The sequence below is a fragment of the Cygnus atratus genome, chromosome 20 (genome assembly GCF_013377495.2).
Source record: "Cygnus atratus isolate AKBS03 ecotype Queensland, Australia chromosome 20, CAtr_DNAZoo_HiC_assembly, whole genome shotgun sequence".
Classification (NCBI taxonomy): Eukaryota; Metazoa; Chordata; class Aves; order Anseriformes; family Anatidae; genus Cygnus; species Cygnus atratus.
In genome coordinates this window covers 7,716,371-7,743,461 of record NC_066381.1, presented here as the reverse complement: position 1 = coordinate 7,743,461, position 27,091 = coordinate 7,716,371, and the positions used below count along the sequence as shown (strand labels likewise).

General features: G+C 42.0%; 2 protein-coding genes across 9 annotated transcripts in view; one reads left to right on the top strand and one right to left on the bottom strand.

Moving 5' to 3' along the window:
• The window catches only part of PIGL (phosphatidylinositol glycan anchor biosynthesis class L), a 65,462-nt gene extending 58,550 nt beyond the window's left edge, over nucleotides 1–6,912 (bottom strand). For 2 of the 3 annotated variants that reach the window (XR_007709061.1, XR_007709062.1), the window contains exons 1-2: nucleotides 4,993–5,607; nucleotides 455–554 (exon numbers count right to left, since the gene is read on the bottom strand). Coding sequence is in view for 1 of the 3 variants with exons in the window: in XM_050714796.1 (XP_050570753.1) it covers nucleotides 455–554; nucleotides 5,629–5,753; nucleotides 6,244–6,344; nucleotides 6,514–6,624 (437 nt within the window). In the remaining 2 variants the exon portion in view is untranslated. Of the gene's footprint in view, nucleotides 1–454; nucleotides 555–4,992; nucleotides 5,608–5,628; nucleotides 5,754–6,243; nucleotides 6,345–6,513 lie in introns of those variants that run through there. The other variant, XM_050714796.1, reaches the window with a different exon arrangement.
• Nucleotides 6,913–7,028: 116 nt separating this feature from the next.
• NCOR1 (nuclear receptor corepressor 1) overlaps nucleotides 7,029–27,091 on the top strand; it is a 69,120-nt gene continuing 49,057 nt past the window's right edge. For 2 of the 6 annotated variants that reach the window (XM_035560978.2, XM_035560973.2), the window contains exons 1-6: nucleotides 7,029–7,295; nucleotides 21,179–21,299; nucleotides 21,632–21,809; nucleotides 23,796–23,935; nucleotides 25,032–25,227; nucleotides 26,712–26,894. In XM_035560978.2, coding sequence (XP_035416871.1) covers nucleotides 21,702–21,809; nucleotides 23,796–23,935; nucleotides 25,032–25,227; nucleotides 26,712–26,894 — 627 coding nt within the window. In that variant the 5' untranslated portion in view covers nucleotides 7,029–7,295; nucleotides 21,179–21,299; nucleotides 21,632–21,701. Of the gene's footprint in view, nucleotides 7,296–7,929; nucleotides 8,014–21,178; nucleotides 21,300–21,631; nucleotides 21,810–23,795; nucleotides 23,936–25,031; nucleotides 25,228–26,711; nucleotides 26,895–27,091 lie in introns of all 6 variants that reach the window. The other 4 variants (XM_050714786.1, XM_035560974.2, XM_035560976.2 and 1 more) reach the window with 4 other exon arrangements.

Genomic DNA, 27,091 nt, shown 5'->3' with positions numbered 1-27,091 from the left:
TTATCTGTAACTACATTATAATCACGTGAGAGAATAAGTGCAACCTAATGATAGTGCCAATCCTCTGAACAGTTTTATTTTCAGCCACTGGCAATGCAGAGAAGACTTCTCTGTAAGCGTCTTTGATAACAATGCGAAAACTGTAACACAATGTGACCATATTGCCCAAACAGACCTTGCCAGACCCCTACAACTAGGGCTATCATTAATCAAAGTGCTGTATCAACACAGTTTACCCGAAGAACACCAATCCCCATTACACACTTGAATCGTCTTCTCTATTAATTAGATTTCCTGAAGTTAAGAGTTAACAAAAATTTATTATATGGTTTTTCTTTCAGAATCCTTGGAACTTTATAGAACGATACAGTAAGCTTTCATGGAACGTTAAAGCGAACTCCACCCCTTATTTAAAAGCTGCAACTAAATTATGCTAAAAATGAAAACTTCTTACCTGTGATCAACAACTGTTACATTGGAAGCAGGAATTCCCAAAAGAGAACAACTCTGTTCCAGTTCTTTCTTACGAATCTCTCCTTGATTGTAGTAGTTTCCTGAAAATAACAAACAGCAACATCGTCTAGTTTAGTTTAGGTCACCTCAAAACAGTAAGCATGAGCATTACATTAAATAAAAGGGCATAATTTCAGGAACGGCATCATTGAAGAGGAGAAACTCCATAAATTTTGCTAAGTAAAACCCAGCTCAATTCAGGCAAAAATGCTGAGGCAAACTTCTGCCAACCTTTACTACATGAGCTTGTTTGGCAAAGGCATCAGAAGCTGCCATGTCTAATCAGATCAGTTGTACAACAAGCCCAGTATCTTCCTTCTAGTAGAGGCCAAAGTCATGCTTCTGCTAAAGACATGGGAGATCTTCCAAAAAACAACTCTGGAATAATCTGCTTAGGCAACTGCTTCCAACCACCTGTTTGATTAGTGGTATCTTATTCCTTGAAACATCAAAACTTCTAGCTCTTCCTCTCTTCTTTTTTTTTTTTTTTTTAATTTGGGCTGTTTTATTTTTGTACATACCTAATCCTCTTCTGAGTATTGTTAATTTTCAGCAATATTTAATAGCTCTTTTGACGAATTCCAAAGGCTAGCTATACTTTGTGACAAAATAAGGAATCTTCTAACGGAGCATACATGGACTGTTTACCCATTTGAACGCAAGTCACCAGTATACTACAAAAGAATTGGGCAAGATCTTTTCATAAACACGGGAGAAACGTCCTTTCTAGTGAGGTGACTAAAAGTTGTTATCACTGGCAAATTTCCAGGTTGTCTCTGTGAAAGAGGTCATTGGGCCTTAGTCCACTTTAAAGACAGGTTTATTCACAACAAATCAGTAATAATTAACCTTCTCAGGATGAGCCGAAGAGTCACTCCTCCTTCACCATTAGAGATGGTGCCATGAACTCCCTCCTGTACCCTTAACAGCACAAGCCCGCAGAGCAAAGTTGAACAGCAAGTCCAAAGTCCTTGGAAAAGAACTGTCCTGAGGTGTATTCTTTAAGTGACTAAAGTTTATAGTATATCCTGGACCACTGCTAATAAATAGAAGTTGTCATATAACACTAAGACATCACAACAGAAGATGGTGATGAAAATAAAGGATTTTAGGAAATAAGTAATTTCATCATAAAAATCTGTTTTGAGATAAGGATTTCTCAGAAATCTGCATCATTCACAGAGGAAATTCTGGCAGAAGCTATGATTGCAAAGAACTTATAGAACCAAAAAAAAAGACTAAATTTAATTGAGATAAAGCACTTTGGAAAAGTTACAACATAATAGATATCCTCAGACCAACAACTAGTAGGGAAACACTTAAAACACTGCCTCCTTTTTCTCTGAATTCTTTTCTTCTCATCCTGCCCTCACATTACCTTCCCTTTTCTTTGTATCAGCCATGCAAAGTCCATGCCAGAGCTGCAAAGGCCCCTTCCAGAATGTTACCCCATGCAAAGCAATACTTGCAAACCAATTTTAACTTTGAAGTAAAAAAAAATGGAAATATACAGCAGAGTATTAATGTATGATTCAAGTCTGTAGTCAGCTGTCTTGAATTACACTAGAACTTTTTTTATTGTTGTGGGTGTGAGTCATCTAAATCTAGCATTTCTCTATAGCAATGTTGCAATCTGAGCACTCGCTAGCAAGCTTTGTATAATATGCAAAGAGGTGAAAAATAACCAGAAAAACAAACAAACAAAAAAACCTCTTCTTGCAGACTGGGAGTGAATGATTTTACGAAACTACGACAATGATTATCTGTGGGTTTGCTGAAGAACACATCAGCTTGGTCTGCAGCAGGCAGCTTGGATCACAAGTTCCAGCTAAGCAGAGTTAATTTAAGTGTGCACCTTCCCTGGATGAATTACATGAGTCCTGCAGGGCTTATTTTAGACTGATTTCTTTCACGGACTTTAATGACACTCATGTTTTAAGATAACGTATCTTATGCTGCAATGCAGTGCAGTAACAGACTGCACGTAATATTTTATCCAAATGGTACCACTGTTCTCAAAATACCTAACTTTTACTGAACTCAAACAAACAGATCCGTGTTCCACAGTTTGATAAATGTGTTAGGACGTTACGAATATATAACGCTAACAAGAAAAAATGGGCAGCTATTGAGAGCAAAACCAGCTGAATAGCTGATGCCGTTGGACCTCATCCACGGAGCACTCACAATAGAGAGTCAGCTACTACAGAGAGCAAAGCACACTTATACCGAGTTATTAGTTCAATCAAAGATTACTCAGTGTGGAGAAGACTGTTTTCTTTCACAGGGCTGTAACTCTGATTCATTTCTAAGGCATTTTGATTGATATCTGAGAACTGCATTACAACGGATCCTAAGTAATGATTGTGTTTCAGTGTCACAATTTACAGAGTCTTTGATCAACTCACTTGTCATCATCAATCATACAAACAATGACAGGATGAGCCATCTGAATCACCCAAAAGACTATTAAGAGGCACAAGAAAAGCTGTTAGCTCAGTGAATGCGTTTTCCTACATGGGCTGCTAGTTCCATTACGAAGGCATGCAAGCCATGCAATAGAAGACAGTGTCAAACATGCTTAATGTTTCATGTCACTGAACCGAGAGTGCCATAAAGAACAATAAAAAAGAGAATCTGAATAAAATAAGCAGAAGCACAATACTTCTTTGGAAAGTTTTCTAATTGCAGCAATGTTTTAGTCCTGAAAACTGCAATGGCAGAGTTGCACGTCAATAATCTCTTCATAGCTCTGAAAAATCCAAACAGGATCCACGGAGTTTTGTACCTCAGCAAAGAGGACTGAAAGCGTGCTCTGCTCTGCACTAAATCTTGAATAGGAGGGATACAGCGATCAGTAAATTCATTGCAACATCAGAGTTCAGCAATACCTTAATCTTGGTCTTCTCACCACGATAGTCTGTTACGACAGAAAGGTAGGGGAACAAAGAACAAGAGTTGGCAGTGAACAAGCTGGAGCTTTCCAAACTAGAGGTCCCTTTTCCCAAATACAAGTTGCCGTCACTGTGAGAAGGAAATGTTTGTAGCCTAAGATACTCCTCCCAACAAACATAAAGTTATCTTTAGCTTTCACCACAGACTTATGAATTCTGGTACAGCAGTATGGGTCTGAAAGATCATTTAAGATGCAGTTGCTTCCCATACCCAAAAAACTGAACGAGGTAATCATAATGAAATGCAGAACAGTAGCGTTGCATCAGGCACAACAGCATAACCTTGAATTCATCAGAAGAATAACTGATTAAGTATCAGTTGTACATTAAAAAAAGGTAATCTTGATTTTTAGTAGATTATGAGAAGAACACAAGACAACAGTGTCAAGCACTGTGAAAGTCCCTTGTGATATTTGTCCTCTGAGAAACCCTCCATTCAATTCAGCCCCAGACGAGCCTCAGTGGGACTAACAATTTGACTCTCTGGTTACTGTGCTTCAAAAAAAGATGTGAGCCAACTGGAAGAGAGTCCAAAGGAGAGCAACGAGAATGACCAGAAGTTCAGAAAACAGGATTTATGAGGAAGACTGAAAGAAATTGTGTTGTTTAGTCTAGAGAAGATAAGACAGGAAAGGCAGATAACAGCCTTAAAAAAAAAGTCGGAAGCTGCTATGGAGGGATACTCTGATCGCCACATTCACGGCAGATCGAACAAATAAACAAGCTTAAATCACTCCAATGATTCAGGAGAAAGTGATTTGAAGAAAAGCTAAGGTAGCACTGAAACAGACCACACAGGCTAAGGAACCTCCCTGGAGGTACTGGAGAACATTCCTCTCCAAGAAACGAGGACATCACTGAGGCTGCCTTTGAGCCAGCTGATGGACAGCATGACCTCAGCTTCTCTTTGGGGCTGTTCTCTGATTAGACTGATATGCAACTGGTATCTTTAGATGTGTTACTGTGAATGTATCGTTACGATGTGTTAAAACCGGATCACCTAAAGCAAGTCCTCTACGAGACCACAGAATTACACGATGCAAAGAATAAAACAATGCTTTTATACAACTTAATGACATTTCCATGCAATTTGAAAGTGTGTCAGTGCTGCAGCATGAGATTTGACTGCGGAACCATAACGATTTGGATACGTAAGGGAATTTTAACACTTCTCAAGCTACTAAAACCCTGCAGGAAGCAGCATTTTGGCCGCAGACACGTACACATGGTCACTCCAAGGGGTGGCAGGACAGGACGCCATGCCACAGCCCAGAATAGCGCCCAAACCCCAAGACGAGAGGCACGGCAGGGCCTTTGCTGTACAGTTCTTCCCCTGCAGCCGCCTGCTGCCATTGCAACGGAGGCCGAGAGGGTCAGCACAGCAATGACGTCACGCGGGGGGGCACCACGATGACGTCACAGCCCTTACAGCCCCGCGCTGACGTCACGGCCGGGCCGACATCTAAAGGGGGAAGGTGGAGGGGGGGCAGCCGGCTGTCCCCGCCGCGTCCCCCCGTCCCCTCACCTGCGGAGCAGCACAGCACCGCGGGGCGGCCGCCGGCCCTGCCCAAGGCGAGCAGCGTGGGGGCGAAGAACATGGCCTCGTCATCAGGGTGCGCCGTCAGCACCAAGGCGCGGGCGCCAGCGGCCTCCCCCGCCGCGCTTCCCCTCGGGGCGGCCGCGAAATGGCTGCGCAGGCGGCGGGCGCCCCCGAGCAGCACCAGGACCAGGACCAGGACCAGGACCGGCAGTACCGGCGGCCCCCAGCCCCACCACCCCGCTGCCATAGCGACCGGCGTCTCACGCTGCTCCCCCGGCGGACCCGCGAGGGCCCGCACGAAGGTTCCGCGGCACCAAAGGTCCCCCCCCGCCTCCTCCTCCTCCTCCTCCTCCCCGCCCATCTCTGTCCCGCCTCCGGGCGGGGCCGCGCACCGGCTGCTCAGCTCCAGGGCTGGCCAGGGAAACGAGAGCTCAGGGGGCACCCCGGCTTGGTCCAGCCGGGGAGAGGACCCCTCAGGAGGGGCTATAATAGGGGCAAGGCCCGTTAGTGTGGGAAGCCAAGGAGAATGGGGCCAGCCGGCCCTGTGCGCACTGCCTGATCCTGTGTGGACGTTAACGAGTAATAAGCAGCAGTGACAAACTCAGGCTGTGCTGCGTGTACCTTCTGTCCCTGTGGTGTGCAGCTGCAGAAGACGCACAAGCGAAAGCTCAGAAGCAGGGCACAAGGAGCACATCTTCAGAGACACTTTCTGCTGTCTGCAAATCTGTCGGCTATCCTGAGCGCAGCTACGAGGGAAAAAAATGTTTGGATATGTCTCAGAAGTGAAGTCAACCGCTGGAGAAGGTTACAGAGCAAAAGAAGGCAGGAAGTAGTAAAATAAATATGCAAAAGGCAGTCATACACGGTGGCTTGGAAGCTTTGCTGTTGAAGACAAATAGGCAACATGGAAGACAAGCACATTACCTCAGCCATGGAGCGTGGCAGTGGGTCAGGTTCAAAGAGTCAAATGGGAAAGCAATTTAGCAGAATTCAGCATCTGAAGAACACCTAAAACCTCTCAAGATGCTTGCCTAACTTGCCCTCATGCTTCTATTTGGATATCTATATCGTTAAAGTGAATTGAGGCAGTCATCCTGTGTATTGGGATCAAAGACTGCAACCACTTCGCCTTGGGGACGCCTCATGTCATACTAACGTAGCACTTAGCAGAGTGGAACTCAGCTCTGGTACTAACGACAGACTTCATAAAATGCATGTTTTATAAGTAAAAGTCACCTGTTTGCCACAGGGTGAGCCCCTGCTTTATTACTCTGAGCAAATAACTGTGCGGACGCACATCCCACGTGTAGGGTATGACTTCTGGTATTTAGTTGAAGCTGTAACGACACAAAAACATTTTCTCAGTGGGATGATTTAATCTTGTGTAATGGTATTTTTCCCATTGTAAACCTGATAAGAGAACCATTTGTGATCCCAACGTATCCAGAATTACACATTTGCAGATAAAACGTCGCGAGGATTTAAAAACCTTATTAAAACAGCTACCTGCACCACATTTTCCTCACTCAAGGAAAGGGAAAAAGCGCCCAAGACATTCAAGATTTTAAACCTCTCCCGTTTTTCCAAAGCCAGCCATCGCTCGGGGCTGAGGCCCATCACGTGGGTGCCCGGGGGAGGGGGTCCCGGAGCCCTCCGGGCCCTCAGGCTGGATCCCACAGCCCCACTCCGAGGGTCCCGAAGCTCCGGAGCCCCCCTTCGTCCCCTCAGCCGCAGCCTGAGGGCTCGGCGGCCGCCTCCCGTTAATTGTGATTATTATTTTTATTCATTTAAACCGCTTCGCCCTTTTTTTTCGCCTCCGGGCCCCTCAGCAGCACCCCCTGCCCCGCTCCCCTCAGCGCCTCCCGCCTCATGACGGCCGCCCCCCCCTCAGATCCCCTCAGCGCTGGGGGGAGGCGGGGGGGGGGGGAGCGAGAGCCTTTCCCCGCCGCCGCACCGGCCAGCGGGTCCTGGAAGGAGCATAACAACCCGCCCTCTCACCCCGGGGCCCGCCCCCCATTCCTAGCGAGCTGCCGCCACCCGAGCGACGCCACGCCGGCTGCACGTCGGGAGGAAGAGGCGAGTCTCCCTCCGCCGGGAGAAAGCGCCGAGGAGCGGCGCTGCCGTTCTCTCGCTAGCTGCCAGGACCTGGCGGGCCGGGGCGGAGCGCGGCGAACCGGGGGAGGGGAGGCAAGATGGCGGCGGCGGTGGCGCTGAGGTTGAGGTGAGAGGCTGCGAGCGCCCAGCCCCGCCGGAGCCCGCCGCCGGGCCGCCCCCGCGCCGCGCCGTCGGTAAGGGCAGGGGGCCTGGCGGGGCGGCGAGCGGGGCTGGCAGGGCCCGGAGGGGGGGCAGCGGGGCCTTTAGCGCCTCCGCCGTGAGGAGGAGGAGAAGGAGGAGGAGGGGGAAGAGGCGGGGGCCCCGGCCATCCCTTCCTCCTCCTCCTTCTCCTCCTCCTCCTCACCGGGGACGGGGCCGCTCTCGGGCCCGGGGGGAGGGCGCTGGAGCCGGGGGGGTCCTGAGGGAGGAGGCGGGGGAGGTGGGCGGGTCAGGTGTGGCTTGGGGCGGGGGGTGCCCCCTGCCCCGGGTGCTTTTTTATTTTATTTTTTATTTTTTTTCCCTTTTTTTCCCCACTCTTTGTGCGCCTCGAGGTCCGGAGGGGCTGCGGGTGGGCGGCAAGGATAGCCCTTGAGGGGAAGTTTGGGGACAAAGTGCGGAGCATCGCTGTGTTGGGTGCCTATCTCTGTCCTGTAGGTAGGAGAAGTGCGATTTAAACCAACAAACCAGTAATAATTAAAATATGTCCAAATCAGCCCCTTGGAAGCTTGGGCAGGAGTGCATCAGTTCCTGGAGATGTCCTGCTCGTGGCCCCACGCTGGGGCTGTCAGTGGTGGGGAGCTGCTGCTGACACTGAGTTATCCATTTCAGACCCGTAAACATCCCCAGCTTCTGCCGTCCGGGCTGCTGGAGGGCGCAGTGCAGGGGCTTTTCTGGAGTTACTCTGACTCGATGGTAAAAAAGTTTGTTTTTCTGCACTTAAAAGGCTGTCAGTATTAAGTCAGTTGCAGTTGGACCAGGTTCCAGATGGACGTGTGTGCTCTTATTATTAGGCTCAAGTTTGTAAATAACAAAGTTGGTGATCCGAGCAGTCTGCTGCTGTCCAAAATACGCTTCTTCACGTTTAACGTACCAATATTGTACCTGTTCATGACTGTAAATATTGGTGCAACATAATAATAATAAAAAGGATAATCTCCTGCAATGACAGGGTTGTCTAGGTTTGAGTACCCGCTTTTGTAGCAGTATTCTTGTATTGTGCAGTATTTTTAGGTATAATAATAGAGCTACAAGCTGCTAGAGCTCAGGCAAGGCTTTTTATTTCAGGCTTTATGATTTGAGGGAGAAATGATGCTATTGTAAAAGAAACATTATGGTAGTACGTAGGATGACTGAGGGAACAGCTCAAGTGCCTGGATAAGTGGACACACAGCGTTGTGGCATGGTGCATAAGGACCGTGCAGATCTGTTGCAGTTCTGCACTGGAGTTTTACTCTGCTGAATGTTGTTATTCCTGATTAACTAAACAGCCTTGACATTTGGAAAGGAAGTATGTAATGTTTGATGGGGATTTCTAGTTAGCTGAAATGTAGTGTCTTGTGTTGGGGGATGAAAGACCTTCGTGCTCAAAAGTTCAGAGGAAACAAGCCAACTGCAGTGACCCTTCTTGTGATAACGCAGTTAATTTTTTCTTGACATTGCTCTTCCATGTGATAGAATATAGGCTGCCTAGGAAACAAAATTGTTTTGTGCTTTATATGTAGTTTGATTTGTCTGCTGATAATATCCTGTTCGATATAGGTTGCTGAAATACTTGTTGCTGATGCAGGGGAAGGGGTACCATTTTTGGGATCCTCTTTCCAAGAGTTAAAATGAACATTTGTTAGTGTATGGAGAGGATATTCCAAATGTTTGCTTCCACAAGTGTTAGTTCTCTCTAGCTTTTTAGTAAGTGTACAAACCAATTAAAGGTAACTCCAAATTTAAATAAAATCTACAAAGTTGAGGTATATTCACTGTTCTATGTTATGCTGCTGATGATTTATTCTGAATACATTTTACATGTACAACCACTCATTTTACTCTTTCTGGGCACACGTGTTCTGCATCATGAAGGGTCTAGAAAACTGAAAAACTGAGGTAAAAGTAGTGACAGACTTGAAAGCTTCTTTTTGATTTCCTCCTCTGGTCCCCTTCCCCAGTTCTTGTGGTTCTATTACTGCGTCTTCTAAGTTGCCTCATTTCTCAGTTACAGCATGAGCAAGTGATGCTTGCAGGGAGAGGAAGCTGATTGCTTCAACTACTGCTAATACTTTTCCAGTTACCTTTCTGCATTTCGGTATCAGAAAAAATATAATCTTTTTTTGTCTGTATTATGATGTTCTTAACAGTAGCATTTAATTTTTTCAAAGCTCTCGGTCAAAGTTTTGGTGAAATGCTTTTCTTCTTCTTCTGTGCTTATCTACAAAATGGTTTCAGTGAAGGTTTTCCTGTGTGATCAAAAATACTGTTCAGAGTTCTTGTGTGTGTAGCTACTTAAAGTTAAGATTTTAATAATTGTTTGAGTTGGAACAGATCTATGCCTCATGCAGGTGCAGTGCAACACAGTACAATCTTGAGAACAGACTACTAACCAGACAGTGGTTTCATAATGCAAACAAACGTTTCCTGGATGCAGTCTTGAATTCTTCAAGTCATTTGTATTCTTCAGTCAGATGTGAATTGGTGTTTCAGATGACAAGCAATTAACTGAACGTGTTACCTGGTCTCTGTACTGTAAATGTTCCAGCTAAAAATTCTGACCTGTGCAGACTGCTCTCTGTAAATATTTACTTTAGGCTATTTCTAAATTATGCAAATAGATGGGAATGTGCTGAATATGTCTTTGGTTTGAGTTTCTCTACCCTTCAGTGAGTCTCCATCTAGTAATGATGTTTTGTGACGTTCCCTTCCTCTTCTGTACCAGTTCAGCGTTTATCCACCATCTGTTAAATGCTTACCCCAGTCCGGGCCTACTGGGGCTTGAGTTTAGCGAGCTGGGGTGCGTGCAGGAAGCTCGAACTTACCTTGCAGCTAAGTTTCCTCCCAATATCCTGAGAGAGATTTCTGTGTCCTTGAATAGCTTCACATCTAAACCACTCGTGTAATGCTGCCACTCCCAGACTGATTTGATATGCAGTTTTCTCTTCAGGCTTAAGGAGGATGTTGGTCTATGTGGTTTTGAAGTCAGTGACATCACCTGCTCATGATTACAGAGGCTATTGCAAAATTGAGGTACTGTAGTGGTACAAAGATGCATCGCCCACCTCTGAAAAATCCTATTGTTCAAAACTCTCAGCAGTAAAAAAAAAAAAAAAAACACCTCAGGAATGAAATTTTTGTGCAGACATTATCTGGACAAACTGTTGACCAGGACTTAAAAATTCTGTGCGCGTGGACTGGTCTTGGGTAAAACTGAAATTACATTCATAAAGAGTGAGGGGAAGAAGGCCTGTAAATGAAAAAGGACAAGGCAAAGTACAAAATATGCTTAAACTAATATAATGTCTCTTTAGCTGTCCCTCTTGTGCCGTACGTTTAGCTGTGGCTTACAGGGAAAGTACATTCGGTCGATTCTGTTTGTAGCTGTCGTGGAGTCAGAGGCCTGCTTGTCCCGAGGAGAGCTGAAAACGGCCATGGTGCAACTCATGGAGTTCCCGCAGTGCAGGCACTCCCTGGGCAGTTCCTGGTGGGGATCCTGGGCAAACCTGGGGCTGCTTTGGGAAGTGGCTGCTCTCCTGAATGAATTAAAGTACCTTCATGTTTCAAGGAAGGTGCCTAACAAATGGGGATATAAATCAACTCATGCAGGAAGTCTACTAGGAAATACACTTGCCTCTTTCTTCTAATGAACCTGTTGATTCCGCTCTGTTAGTGTTAGAAAATTAAGCCCATGTAAGTTCATTACAAGTTCAAGTGCTGTTCTCTGAACTAGGTGAGTATGTTATTACAGTTCAGCTGTGGCCTTCACCTCAGTAATAGTGGCTTTGGGGAAAAATTAGAGGAATTAGTTTAAAAATGATATATATATACTTGGTTATTTACCATAGAGTTTTGTCTCAGAGTCACATTCTTCACTTATGGTTTCTGCTCGTTATGCCATTTAAAATGCTTTGCCATCAGAGAAGGGCTGTGTGAAAGGTGTGAATTCTCCTACGTAGTAAGTGTAACTTCATGATTTACCTTTCTTGGAATGTTATTCCCAAAACCGTTTCACATAGAAGTGGTCACTTACCCGTGCCATTTATAGCAGTTATTTTGTAGGTGCTGATGTTTCACTGTGGTTTCATAAGAGTAAGCTTGTATGCATCTAGAACCTTGACGTTTTGGGGTTTTTTACACCCTCCCCAAGGCTAATGAGGTTTCATTACACCATTCATAGTTTGAGATCCCTTCCATTCTTCACCATTTTCTGTGACTGAGAGGCTGTTGTGTAAGCTTCAGTGAGGAATTGTGTTTTTATATGTTGGTGCATTCTGTGTGAAGTAGAACATCTCAAATTTAATCATAAATGCCAATAAATCACAGTTGCACATATGTCAGAATAAACTTTGCTTCCAGAAGGTGACTGTGCATATCCTGTGCAGTATCTGAATAGGCCTAGACACTAAAAATTGCTGTCTTGAAATAATACTTTACGCATAGCGTATAATATATATGTAGTTTGAGATCGTCATAATTATTTGTAATCATGGGTGAAATGGGAAGAATTAGGTGGATTCAGGTAAACCTCAGTGAGTTGTTGTCACCGACTGGTGAGTGAGAATGACTCGAGGAAGGTTGTCTAGTTCTTATCACTGCTGTTGCGTAGCATCTCTAGAGCCTCTTGCATGCTACGAACTGATGAACTGGAGGATACTTAGTGTGGTTTCTGTTGCACCTTACAGCTTCGCGGGTTAAGTTTGAATGCTTCAGCTGATGTTTCATAACCAGTTGAATTAGTCCATGGCAGGGCTTGGGTCCTTCAAAAGGGGTAAGGTGAATATCTGGGCTGTGGGAGCTGCTGCACTTGCCTTAAGAAGGGGAGAAGTGCTTTCAACATTCAGTTCTGTAGACTTGGTTTCTGGTTGTTGGCTCATGAAAATTTTCTGTGGTGTACAGTAATTGTGTACTATTTGCTGTCTTGGGACAACCAGGAATGAGAATCTGGTGTTGCTGAGAAAAACAAGATGTTTTAAGTGTCTTTAGGAGGAAAGTAGATAGCTTGTATTCTAAAGACATGTTTTTGAAACCAGAAAACCTTGTGAGGTTTGTATCCTTCTTTGGTTTAAATCATTGCTCAGCAGTACTTTTAGTGAAGGAAATGTTTCCATCCCTCACTTCCATTTTTTGAATGGAGGACTTTCTCCTGCCTCTTTTGGATAGTTCTGGTGTTAGTGTGACCCTCCTTGGCAGAAGAGAGCTGGGAAGGTTCCTGCAGGATCAGGAAGTGCTGTTCCTCGATAAAACTCAGGAGCGAAAAGATTTCATCTCCTGGGGGACTCTCTGAATCCACTAAATGAGAAATTAGAAACTGACTCTTTCTCCTGCACGTTAGATTTTTAACAACTGGTGAGCAGACTCTGAAAATATTTACTTTTCTTTGAAATATATGTGCTCAGCACTTTTTTTTTGGTGAGGAAAGTGGGTAGCTGATTAGAAACTTCCTAAGATGTTAATGCAGCCGTAGTTTGTCCTGTTCTGATCCCCCGTATAATGGTAATGTTGTGTATACCCTAGGCCTTGATAACACTTGTTAGCAACTTTTCTTTAAGCTCATAAATTATAGAAGGGAGATTAAAATAGAATTTCCTGGAGAAGAGTGTCTTGTCAGCTGAATTTGATCGACCCCATTTGCTAGAGCACTAATTCTACAAATACAGTAGCTAGAAACAGGAGAAAGAGAAACTGTTATTTAAACATGAACTGTAAAAATGTGATCTTGAGATTTGGTAGCAAGTTTTGGTTGCAGATTGCACATGCAATTAAGTAATATTTATCTTTTGGTATGGCAACAAAAATCCTTTGGAAGTACTCTTTTCTAACTTAATCAATATTTAGTGTTCCAAATGCTATTACTTAAATACCTTGAGGAGTTGGAAGGCTCTTAATGGAAACCTCTTTCTATTAAAATTTGAAGTGTAAAATCCTGTTTTCATTTTTGAGCTATCTTGATGCAGATGGAATAGTCGTGCTAATAGAAAGTAAATGTGACATCTTGAATGGGCTGCTGTAACGCTCCTTGACTTCTGTCACTTCTGTAATTGGCTAAATTAAAGGATACCGTGCTTCCATGTCATGTAGAATCTGAGTCAGATGCTGTATAGCATAATTGTAAGTTTATGCTGTGGACGTTCAGAAATAAAACACTGTTGTACGCTAGTAGAAATCTCAAGGTATGAGAAGGGGTCAAGTTCAGATGTTTGGGCATTTCTTAACTTTTTTCTTTCTCCCCCTTTTTTTTTTTACTGTATTTCTAGCAGGGTAGAAATAGCAATTTTCTACGTCAATAGCCTTGTGAAAAGAGGGAGTGCACCTACACAAGATTAAAATTCTCAAGAATTTATCATACATTCTAAACATCTTTTGCAGAAGAAGAAAAGCCATTTGCATGCGTGGAATTGTCATGAAAATTCAACAGGTTGTTTTCAACTTACAGAAAACATGTTCACTGTTTTTATTCACTCATCCTAATAGCATGTGTCCGTATGCTTCGACTGTTAGCTTTGGAGTGTTCTGCAGCATAAAACTGAGTGGACGGAGATTTCAAAAAGGGTGGAAGAGGTCCCGAGCTTTGGGGGTGGTGTCTCTGCTTGTTTCCTAAAAATGGGAGGCAGTGTATTCTGCAGCTTGTTTAAAGAGCTGCTACTTAAATTGTCATTCATCTTGGAGTTGACTTGCTACATTTTTGATTGCAGCATGCAAAGAATCCTTGTTTGTAGCATGTAAAGAATCCTTCATGTCTTCTGGGGTATCCCCAGCGGATTTTCATACTTACCAGCACACCTGGTAGCTTGGGCACTGTAGCTGGAATACGATTCCTTCAATTCTTGTTGTAAAGCACAAATTTATCATACATCTGCTCAAGTGTCAACCTTCTGGAAGGTTCTTGAGTGAAAATCCGTTACGTTTGAGGGTTGTCCAGTCCTATCCTGTGGCTGGTTTTCTCCCTTAGCGTTCCATCCCGTTACTTTGCAGAACGTTGTGTAGTTAGACCTGAAGGGTTAACACAGACCATGGCGTCAAAAAGGTTGGAAAAGATCTTTGAGATCATCAGGTCTAACCCAAACATTTTTCTTTGTCACTAACTCTTTTCACTGTTGTTTTTCTGAATAACTGTCTTATGACTGTGCTCATAGCGGGGCATTAAGGCCGTGACTGAGGGACTAATACCTGCTCTTGAAATGTCTGGTGCTTTTTTTAGTTGAGGCCGAGGCTGCTAAGTCAGTCCTAGCTTCTGACTGTTCTGTTAGTGTGCCTAGCAGTTAGGTTTTAGGTAGTAAGTAAAATTTACCCTTTTACTGTATCTATTGGTTGGTCAAATAGCTTTTTTATATGGAGGTTGGACATACTCCACTGTTTTAGAAATCTGTTGAAAATGTGCGTGTTAGTTTTTTCTTGTATATCCCCGACATGCAAATTTGATGTTTTTGGACAAGTGCTTAAACAGACTTATGATTATCTGACAAAATAAAAACACTAGGAAGGTTTGTTTTGCACATCCAGGAGGGTATTTGAAGGGCTTACTTGTGTGACTCTCAACTTGTGGTTTTGTGTTATTGTCTGTGAGTTGGAGCGTTCACTGACTTGAAGGTACGAACACAGGTCTGTTTAGTTCATGAAATCTCTTCTTGTTGTTTGCTTTAATAGGTTGGTTGTTCAGTACAGCCTGTTTTGGGGTTTTGTTTTCCCTCGTAATACTCACTTTTTATGAAGTGAAATCACAGAACGGATTATTCAGGGGTATTATTATCATGCTTCGGATAAAACCTTTCTAACCACTGCTGAAGCAGTCTCTTCACTGGAAGTTTCATTTTATGCTGGAGTGAAATTTTAATAAATATCCCCGACTTAACTTAGTGATGGGTTGTAGGCCACCCCCCGCCTAAGGCCGAGCCTTCCTTGTTTTGCTATAGGCTGGTTGCATCAGAGCTTGATTTACTGAGGCTGCTGATTTATTTATTTTTAGAAAACAACTTGATTTAAGCCTTCTTTAACTGTAATCTAACTCTTTGCACTCTTTATATCACGTAGTTTGCTCAAAAACGAAGATGAGGAAAATCCCCGCAAAGGATGTGAAATTTAATTAGCAAATGTTGGTTAAAGGCTTCAAGATGGCACAAAAATTACCCTAAATGCAGGAGTTCTGGCTTGTTCGGTGCATGTGGAGAAAACCAGAACCCACCCCTGCACCTGGTCTTTCCCCACGACGCCGAGTGTGCAAGTGGCAGACGGGGTAACCCTGCGAGGGGCGATTCTGCCCTCTGACCGCTTCCCTCTGCTGCTGCACACACTTGGGTGGGCACGAGTTGAGTGTTTTGGGGACCCGGCCTGCTAAAAATAGTTCCTGCTTTTAACCTGCCGTGTTTTCCCAAGGGAAGAACTGCTTTTCTCTGTGGCAGCGCTGGCTTTTGCCAGCTTAAAACGCCATGGATCCACAAGCTGGGGCTTGGGGACTTGAGTCTTAGTTCTGATTCAGTCGCTGACTATTTCCTGGGTAGCCTTTGATAGATTTCTTAACCTTTCAGTGACTCATTTTCCCATGTGCATGCTGAGGATAGCGCATACTTACGTGTCTTTCTGAAGCATTTTGAGACCTGCAGATCAGGAGATGCTGTTCAAATTAGTATTGCCTCTTGGAACCAGATCTGAAATGAAGCTATGACTGTTGCTCTTGTAATATCCGCTTCTAAATGATTTGTAACTTACTCAATATTCTCTGCATATGAAAATATAAGTGCGAACGGTAGCTTTTAAGGGAAAGTTTGAATTGGGTCTTTTCAGTAGTTTGAGCTGGCCAAAGAGACAAACGTCGTACATTTAGAAATAAACAATCGTTTCCTTGTCTGAGGAGCTCGAATTATCGCAGGACTAAGCGTGTCTTCCCACCTCCTGAAACTTATCACTGCTTTTTCTCATCCAGGTATCTTCAGACCCAGCATTTTCTTTTTGGCTCTTTACTCCAAGTTCCCCTGTATTTTTTTTTAATATTATCCATTTAACACTACAGGGTTTCCCCATCCCTTGTATGATTTACCACAGAGTCCGGGAATGTCAGTCATGACCTGGGACACTGTAGGAGAAGAATGGATTGAGTTATGAAGCAGAGAATAAAAAATACTTATTTCTGCCCCTTCTGATTGTCTGTATTCAGTGAGACAGACGATCGGCCAGCATGGTTGGCAGCTGTATGAAAGAATTCGTGACCTAACTTTATCTTTGTCAGACATTTAAGGCAGAATTCCAAAGTCTGTAACAGTTCTTATAAATGTTTATATGAGAAAGCTCCGAGATCTGCAGAAGAACATGAGAAGATGGTATGAAAATACTGGTCTGAAAAAACAGTCTTGTCTTCATTGAGTGAGCAGAAATGGAAGCTGATTTCTTGTGTCGTAGTTTGCCAAGGATGCTAAAAATGAAAATGAGCAGCCTCTGGTCTGGCGTGGGAGCAGGAACTGGTGGAAGGATCGGAGAGGCAGCGAGAGCTGATAGCAGTGAGCTGTACAGGGGGATCCTGGTCGCATCTGAGTAGAGGAAGACAAGGTTTGTCGTGATGAACAAAAAGAAACAGTGGTGAGGAAAGCCTGGATGAGATTGTTTACAGTCTCTACGCACAGTTATAATTTGATGCAAGAAGACTGCCATATTTAAATGTAATCTGAATGTATGGAACATGGAGAAGTGACAGCAGGAAGGTGGCATTACCCTCCCTGACCAAGAAGTAGATTGGTGGAGAATATTCTGCCTGCCGGATGCACGTAAGCAAATGCTGGAGGGAGAGGCAGATGCTGCTACATGTGAGGTTGGAGGGTGCCTGCACCTACGGAGTTGAAGTCAAGTGCATGCATCCACAGCTGCAGAGTTGGGTAATAAAGCAGAGATAAGCAGAATGGTGGTGGTAATTCTACAGGCAAATGCCAGCACCGCCACCCCCCTGCATATGACAGAATGTAAATATGCTCATACCAAGAGATCAGCAGATAAGATGGGATCTGCAGGGCATGTAAAGAGGTCAAATTAGGAGAGCGTGCAGGCACGTCTGAATGCCTGTGACAAGAATAGGAGGTTTAGAGGGGAGGGGAATGTTGCATTTCAGCGTCATTTTACATGCTCTTGTACCACAATGTCATTCGTGTCCTAAAAGGAGTGAGATCTTGTACAGGATCCCCATCCTTTAGCTCCTGCTGCACCTTTGCAGTGCCAGTGTGTAGCCACGTGCCTCCTCTGCTGTTACGCCCTGCTCTCTTCCTCCTGTCTTATCAGTGCCTTCCCGTGTGGCTGAGGGTGGGGGATAAGGCACCCCCCCACTTACAGCTTCATCTTTCTTTTTTTTCTTCACTTCCACCTCTCATTGACCACAATTACAGCCTCTAATTGTGTTTCTGTTGCCTTCTGCTGTTGGTAGATTTTTTTTGTTTGTTTGTTTGAGGTTATGGTGCTCCAAATGTGGTCATACTCCCAGTTCTCAGAAGGCCATTAGACTGAATGTTTTCATGTGTATTGCATAGACTGAGTAGGTTATGAGATGTGGGGCTTGCATTAGTGTGGTTGGATGGATGAAGGACATTCATGCTTGTGTGTTGTGTCCCGCTCCTGTCCCTCTTCTTTCTGCTTTTTCCACTTCTAGTACAGAATCTGGAGAGACGGTTAGGACCTCTCTTTGCTGCTGGATGAGTGGTGATATTTAAAAATTCAAGAAATATGCAAGTGCACATATGTTATTTTTTTATCACTTCCTTTTGTTTTTAACTGCCTTAAAAAAGGATCTTATTAATCTAAAATTATATTATTTCCAGTAAAGTTGGCTATTTTAATATTTATTTCTGTTGTTACTACAGTTTGACATAGTTATTCTCAAGCACAATCACAGGGAAGTAAGAATCTGTAGTTTGGGTCCATGCAGTTTGCAAATTTTGACATCTTTGTCTTGGTGATCCCCAGGGATCACTTTTGGGGTTGCCAGGGTCATGGAATATGGAAGATAAACATTGGGGCACTCTAGGTTTAAAGATGTTTGCTAGTCAAGCTTTAAGGTTTTAAATTGTTTCTAAGAAGTTCTGAGCTGTTAAAATTTATGGCAGGTGTACAAGTATAAATTTTGGCTAGGGCTGAATACTGCATGAAGAATTTGAGTGATACTTGCAATGACCCGGCTGAATCACTCTTTCCTTCCTCCTTCCCTGGGTAAAACTTATTCCCTAGATAAGCAGAGGGATTTCAGGTGTCTGCATCACCACTGTCCAGGATCTATGATTTCCTAGCCATGGGCAGGTGTGATTTCAAGACTAACAATTGTAACACAGACGTAGCAACCTGCACACTGAAGCTGTTGTGAATGGAGAAAAAACCTTTGCAGCATCATACAAGTGAGCGTGGACTGAACTTTCAGCACCTGGGTTAATGATCAACTTGCTGGTTTGACTGAACATAGAGAAAAGAAGATGCAACGTGACAGAGATGAACTAGAAAGGACCTTGAATCGTGTAGTAGTTGGCCTATATTTATGTGTTATTTTCAAATGGCTGTTCCTCTGATCCTCTGCGTCTCCGGATTCCTCAGATCTGCCTGACTTGCCAGCATGCCAGGGAAGAGGAGAGGAACAGGATGAGTATTTACTGGTGCTCTCCCAGAATGTTTCTGGCTCCCTGTGCCTCAGCGTGGGCGCCCCAGAAATAGAGAAGATTTGGAAGTGGGTTGACAAGGAACAACTAAGCAGACTAGGGGATCAGTGTGGAATAGATAGGACTAAAGGGATATGAAAGAATTCTGTGGAATCACATGTGCAGTGGAAAAAAAAAAATAAGGAATGAGATGTTTGGTCTGTTCCAATGCCAAAACTGGAGATAGCAAATGAAGGTAGCAGGTCCAAAGCAAACAAAAGCTGGTGGTTTCTCATGTGAAATGTCACTAAGCTGTAGAAGTGCTAAGAGCAGTTGTGAATGCTGAGAACTTAGTCTGGTTCAGAAAACAGCTGGACAAACCCATGGAAGAGAAAGCAACTAATAAATGTGAAACAGAAGGGCTCCAGCTCCAGAGGTCCCAGAATCACGAGTTGCTAAAAGGCTGGAGAATTTATTGGGAAAGTACTGCTGTGTGCTTGCCTTTCCTCTTTTATATTTTACCCTAAATGCCTGCTACCGATCATTGTCGGTTACAGCCTATGGGGCTAAAGGAGCTTTGATCAGATACAGTATTACTGTCTGTATTCCTCGCTGAAGTTTTTTCAGTGTATCAAGCATAAATATGATATCAAAGTCAGTTAGACATCTTCCACGTATTTATGAAGACTGCATATGACAATACAAGGCTGGAGAGACAGTACAAGTTAAGGCATCAACAGTTCATTAAACTAAGATTTGTACTTCTGTAAACTGAAATTGAGTATCCTTCTACCCTGGACCCAGTTACTCATTTAATAATAAAATGTTCTCCAGCCTTTGATGGGAGTGGTTATCACATTAGCAAACATTTGATCAAGCTGGCAATTAACTGTATGCCAAAATTTTATGTGGACTTGCATGGAAATTGAGAGAGAAAAATCAGACGTTTTCTTTTTGCTGTAGCTTGGACTCAGGAGTAGTGAACACTCAGAATGAGTGTTCAGGTAGCTTGCAGCTATGTAGCACGATATATTACCTAAAATTGCTTGCTTGCTGAGGTTTCTTATTAAATGGAGTACATACAACTCAGATCTATTAGACCATCACATAGTTTGTAAAGATGTACTCTAGTGAATGCAGTGAAGAATAGTAAATGTTAACGATGAATAATTCTTTATATTAGAACTTGTCACTCGGACATGAATTACAGGTACAGTATGAGATGTAGAAGTACTATAAAGCACGCAACTAGTGATTTGTAGTATAGCTTTGAAAGCAAAGCTGTAGGCTTTTCTTTAATTCTTCATGCCTGAAAATCAGGCTAAAATTTATAATCTGTGAAATCTAATATCTGAAAAACAGGTAAATCTAGATTTGTCTTGTTATTCTGATAATCCAATCTATAAAACTGTTTCTTAGGTGGAAAAGAAACTTCTCAGGACAGAAGTGACAAAATATGTTAGATAAACTTTAAGACTTCTTTGTATAGCTTTCTGTGTCTGATCCTTCCCTGAGCTGATTTTGTCTGTTGACTGTTAATGGAAAATGCAGTTCAGAAGTGTAACTTTACATGTGGTGTTTGTGAAAGGTTGCAATTGAATACACTTAGAAATGAAGCTACCTAGGCAGGGATCAGCAGGTACTTTATTTGAAGGCCTGGTGTGTCTGCCAGGCTCTGGACCAGAGGCGGAGACAAGAGATGGACCAGAGGTTGCTGCAGGTCTGATAGAATTCTGTAGTTAATACATAGACTCCAGGGACTGCCTCTTCTGGGCTATCAGAGAGAACCATACTGTGCTTTAAAAACACAAATAAAACAAAAATCTCACTCTTGGTTAGAGCCATGGTTCACTTGCATAGCAAAGTGCTCAAAGCACTGGTGGACACAGTGTGTAGGTAGCTGTCTTCTGGTCTTCAGCAGATGGTTTTGGCAGCTGAATCTATATACAGAGCTTCATAGATGTTTGGACTTTGTTAGTGAATGCTTTTTTCAGTGTTTAAATCTTCCTCAGATCAGTATACATTTAAGTGTCCACTGTTAATCTGCAGCTGAGAACGCAATAGAGGCAAATCATTTGTTGAATGTCAACTGAGCAGGATTGTTTTAAGGTTTCATAGTATATTCAGTTGCTGGCATCCCTATAAGAAGTATGCTGTCAATTGTGCTAGTGTTTTTTCCTCTTAGTTCCTTTTTTACTAAGAACTGTCTTTTGTCAAGTTGCTGTTAGATGGTGGTAATATTGTATGGCCTGACTAATGCATTGTGGTTTAATGAACTGTAGGCGGCATCGAGTCAAGCAACCCTAAGACTACCTGAAAGTAGGAAAGAGTTCATAGAGTCCAAAAACTGTAGAAGAAATGAAAGTGAACTTCATGTTGTGCTAAAGAAACTTACTGTAAATTGTGAGTCCATCTATAGACTATTATAACCTCTTTAACACCTATTTAAGTGACCTACTTTTCTTTTAAAATCCTATTAATTCAACTGGTAACTGGTAAAACGATGTTTTCTGACAATGTAATACTCAAATCTTTGTGTGGACAATGCTGACATATCTGGTTTTGAGCCCATTTAAGACCCGTTAACATGTTTCAGACTAGACTAACCTATTAAATAAATACATCAGGAAAAAGCTTTTACTGGTAATGGTTGTTTTGCTTAGGTGACTATGGCTGTAATGTATTGTGAGTACATCTGGTACTTCAGTGCTTATCAGTGATCTTTTTTCCTTTAGGCGGTTTCCTAGAAACATGATTGCTTGCTGGTCTTGATCTCACAGCTTTGTGAAGACTTCTTCTCTGATAATGTCAAGTTCAGGCTACCCTCCTAACCAAGGAGCATTCAGCACAGAACAGAGTCGTTATCCTACTCACTCTGTCCAGTACACCTTCCCTAGCACCCGACACCAGCAGGTAAGCAGTCATTAGGGTTACAATTTTTATCAAGAGTGTAATTCAGATGTTTGCTGTGCCAAATGGGATTTTTTTTACCACTATAATACAAGTTGTTACACAGATTTCCCCAGTCAGTTTCACCTGGGCATATTGGTCTGCATCTGCTCTGTTTTCACATGAACAATGTTGTTTGTACCCTTGAAGTTTGGCTCTTGCATCAAGGCTGATGGGTGCACTTATTCAAGTATATTCCTCTTTAAATGAGGGTCTGACTATGGTGTAACTTCTGGAAAGTATAATTGGTAGTAATGTACTGCTCCCTGGCTCCTTCCTAAGTATTAACTTGAAAGGATATAATTACCTGTTGAATTATGCCTTCCTGCAGTGCTGTAGCTGAAATTACTAAAATCCTTGACTGCAATTTTGGCTTTTTAAAGTTCAGTTTTTGCTTGTTCTTTTTTCTTTCCCTCCCCTTATTTCTTTTTACATAGACTAGTATTAAAAAATACTCTATAAAATTGTGAAGGTACCCTAAATAAAACCCTATAGCTTGTTGTCTTGACAGTATTTCCTATTACTTAATATTTGTGAATCTAATAAAAATAGCTAGATACTTTTAAAAAAAATTAGCCTGTCTTAAAGACTGTATGTTGATGCTCTTGTCTTCTCAATATGTTAAATCTTTTTTGATTCTTTCTTCTTCTCATCTTTAATGTTGAAAAATGAAATGTAAAAACAAAAAAAAATATTGAAGTGGCAAAGGAAGTGTTTTGCCTGCTGAGGAGACCTGCTGCTCGTGTTGTTTAGATAAATAATTGTCTTCCCTGCCTCCCCTCCATCTTTTTTGCTAAAAGCACTGGATTTTATTTTTTCAAGTTTATATAAGTAACACCTCTTTGACTTTTTTGACAGAAAACTGAGTTTTGTAATTCTTTATCGTGAAGAATTAATATTGTGAAGAATTAATATAAAATTCCTTTTTTTTATCATTGGTTTTTCCTAGTTTGAATAAGTTCATTAGAGATTGTATTTGTAAACTTTTGTTTTAGCTTTGCTTTAATATAATATGTTTAATCATCATACTAAATGTGTTCAATGTAAGTGTGGCTGAGTCTATGTGCATTGATAACAATAATTTTCCAAGAATATGCAAATAGTCTGTCTACAGTCACTATGCGTTTAATATGAATGCAGAGTTCTGAGTGTCACAAATCCCTAGAGAGGGTGGGCTCTTAGAACATTTGTGGGCACTAAATTTGTATGTGGAATTAATTTCCTATCAGGCCTAGGAATGTTCCGAGAAGGTAAGAAGTAAACCTGTAGTTACCTTCCTGTCCTTTAAGGAGTATTGGGCTAGATTTTCTATAAGCTGATGCAGTACTTGATAAAATCTGTGTGCAAGGTGGAGAATGTGAATCTGAAATGTACAAAACTGTACACCCCAAGCTTTTTCTGAAGCAGCTGTTGTAGTGCTTCCAGGCAGCTGTGTTCTGCTAGCCACAATTAGGGGAATAGAGTTCTAAGAATCTCCTGTTTGGTCGTTTTTACCAAGCATTTATTCATAGAATGTTTTGGGTTGGAAGGGACCTTCCAACTGCAGTCAATCCCACCGTCCATGTCAATGACAAAGACGTTAAGCAGCACTGAACCCATTATCAGCCCCTGAGGATCACCACTCATCACTGGTCTCCACTTGGACATTGAACTGTTGGGTCCGACCATCCAGCCAATTCCTTATCCACTGGGTGGTCTGTCCACTTCAATTTAGAGATAAGGATGCCACTCCAATTTAGAGACAAGGATGTCATGTGGGACAGTGTCAAATGCTTTGCACAAGTCCAGGTAGAGAATGTCAGTTTCTCTTCCCTTATCCATCAGCGCTGATGATCTATCTTGGTGTGTTTTTAACAGCTTGAGAAATGATCATTTCATGACACCAGACACTTCTGATCCTGTCTTCTGTACCTTTTGTTTCTGTTAACACCTGAACTGTGTTTCACTTAGGAATTTGCAGTTCCCGATTATCGTTCGTCTCACTTGGAAGTCAGTCAGGCAACCCAGCTCTTGCAGCAGCAGCAGCAACAGCAGCAGCAACTTCGGCGCCGGCCTTCTTTGCTTTCCGAATTTCACCCAGGCTCTGACAGGTTAGGATACTGTTTCGTTTTTTAATATGTGAAGAAGAATCTTTTATGAGTCTGTGTTTTCTGTAAAGTCTAATTTTAACTTTTGAATGGAAAGGTTTTTGGGTTTCACTATTTTTGCCTCTGTATTTGACATGATTAATCAGTGCTCCATCATTGAACACTGGAATTTGATTGTTGTAGGACTGCCTGGTATTAATCTGCTTTGTAATTCCTTAGTCCTTTGCTTTAACTGCATGTTTGTTTCACAGAAAGGAAACAAGTCAAGAAAGCACAGTTTGTTTCACTCTCCCCACAGAAAGCTTCTAGGACCCTATTGCATACTGCAAACTTCTTAATGTTTAGGCTAAAAGTGCGTAGAGTTTCTATCTTTGGATAATTTAATCTCAACAAAATTGAGGCAACAAATGCAAAAATTGTTACAGTGTGAATATTACTTGTCGTATTTCCTAGATCACACTGGGAAAAAATTCCTAGGTTTGCATGTTCTACAGGTAGTATTTTTGTGTCTGGGTAAGAAAAAAAAACAGTGGAGCTATTTGGGTATTTGAATTGTGAGAATTGTAGAAGACAGAAATGTGACTTTTAAGCACAGATGACTACCCTATTTTAGCAAGACACATGACATCTTACTGTTTTTTCGAAGTACCCTTTCTTGTGGTCTGGTGTACCATTCCTGTCTCTGTGTAAATAGATGCAACTGATCTGGGTCCAGTAGGTTAACTGAGGAGAAGTACAGTGGACAACTACAGTGAATTGTTGTCATTTAGTGTCAGATTGGTAATATCCTACTTCTCAGTAAAATAGGTTACTTTACAGTCAATATTGGTGAATGTTCAAATGTACTGTAATATTACATTACATATCCGCTAGGAGTAAATTCATATGCTGTGTGAGTGCTAGCAGTTTATTTTGGCTATATCTGAGGTTTACAGTTATATTTTTGAAGATCATACTTAAAAACGTTTGTCTGCCTCACTGATTAGAAGGAGTTTTGCTAAATTGCATTTAATGTATATTTGGAAAGAGTTGATGAACAGAAAATGGTTTTACAGTGTGGAACATGCATATTTTAATAGTTTATTTCTCTGTATACTAGGCCTCAGGAAAGAAGAACTGGATATGAACAGCAGTTTCATCCAGGTCCATCTCAGACAGATCATGATTCACTGGAATCTAAGCGACCACGTCTCGAACAAGTTTCTGATTCCCATTTTCAGCGTGTCAGTGCAGCTACTGTCTTGCCTTTAGTACATCCTCTGCAGGAAGGGTTGAGATCTGCAGATATTAAGAAGGTGAAGGCATTTTCTGTTATAATACTGAAGGTGTAACTTCCTGTCTTGTGGTGAGCTAATCAATTTTTTTTCTTAGGTAAATTTTACATTTCCTTATGTTCAGTCTTACAAATTTTGCATGTTACCACAAACTGTAGTCATAATTTGGGGTGTTACTCATTCATAAAAAGTCCATATTTTTCTTTAATGAATAATTGTACCAAACAGTCAAAATATATCCCTCCTCTCCCTTTTAAGCATCAGAAATGAATCTGCTAATTTACATAATGCTAATTATATCTGTCACTGTCTCATTTTGGATAAATCTAGGGCAGTCTAGTTTGGTGTGGATATTTTCTATTGTAGATATAAATGTATCTTAAATTAATACGGAATCTCTTCTCTCGTGCACTCACCTAAGCAGACAGGCCTACATGCCAAAAAGGTGGAGTGCAGTGGGCATGACATCTGACGTACTCATATCATTAAAGAAAAAATCTACCATACGGATTCAAAAGCTAGTAGGCATCACATTTTTAAAGCAGAATACTTATATTGCCTTGTCTTTACTATTCCCTCTATTGTGTAAGTAAACTATATGTGAAATAAAACAAAATTATGATAGCATGTGATTCTTAGTAACTTGCTGTACTGCATAACAAAGATAAGAGCAAAGGGGGCTGTTGGAGAAACCAAATTAAGGTATGCAATGTTAACATGCTTGCATGTAACTGAATTTTTATGCAGGCGCTACATATAGAAATTTGCTGTCTCAATTTAGAAATGTAGCCCAGTGCTCTCTTGAGGAGAAGTGGCATTGGGACACAATATTTTAGTCAAATTTGGCTTGATTGAGGAATGTATTTACTGAGCTAGCATTTGCCAGCTAGGTAGTTGTGGAGCACGATATTCTAAGGGCATAAACAAAAACAAGGTACAACAGTGCTGACATATTTCAACATATTCCATGTTCTAATATCGTTTGGAAACAGACAAATAAAAACATGATGAAAAAGAAAAGTCTTTGAAGTCATCACTCTGAGAGAATGCAAATAACCCAGAATGTACTCTTGACAGGCTAGTCGCAGTTATGTTGAAGAATATTCTCATCAGCATGTGTGCAGAGTATTGAGGATTAGCTCTCAACCCTATATTTAAAAATAAAAGTTACTATTTACATTTTTGAAGATATATTGTATATTGAAAGGGAGATGTTTTGATCTTCTTTTCATGATAAATATTGAAATGTGCTGTTAATTATTTTTAAAGGTAGACTTTGAAATTGTAGTATCATACATGGGATGTCAGTTAATTCTAAGATATTTAGAGCACTGATAAACTGAAGGTCTTAAACTTTCTCTCTGTTAAGGAGCTACCTAAGCTATAGATAACTGGAAATTCTTGTTTAATTCATGCATGCTAGTGTGGTTACTGAACACTCATTTGCACGTTATTAATATGACTGATTTTGTTCAATTCTGCCCTGTCTCCTGTCCCCATGAAAGGACCCTGCTTTTGGAGGAAAGCATGAGGGACCATCATCTCCAATTTCTGGTCAGCCTTGTGGGGAGGACCAGAATGCTTCGCCTTCAAAGCTGTCGAAGGAAGAACTGATACAGAGCATGGACCGTGTAGATCGTGAAATTGCGAAAGTTGAACAGCAAATCCTTAAACTGAAGAAAAAGCAAGTAAGTATAGCAGACGCTACCGTTGTTATCTGTCAGTGAAAAAGATGTGGAAAAGCTTCTTGTGGTGGTGAATTTTTTGGTTACATGAACCAAATGAACCAGTTAAAAAGGGAAGGTTGTGTATGTGGTTTTGCTAGAACATTTAAATAGATTGGGAGTGATATAGTTTTAAACTTTTTTGAAAATGTGAGCCAAGT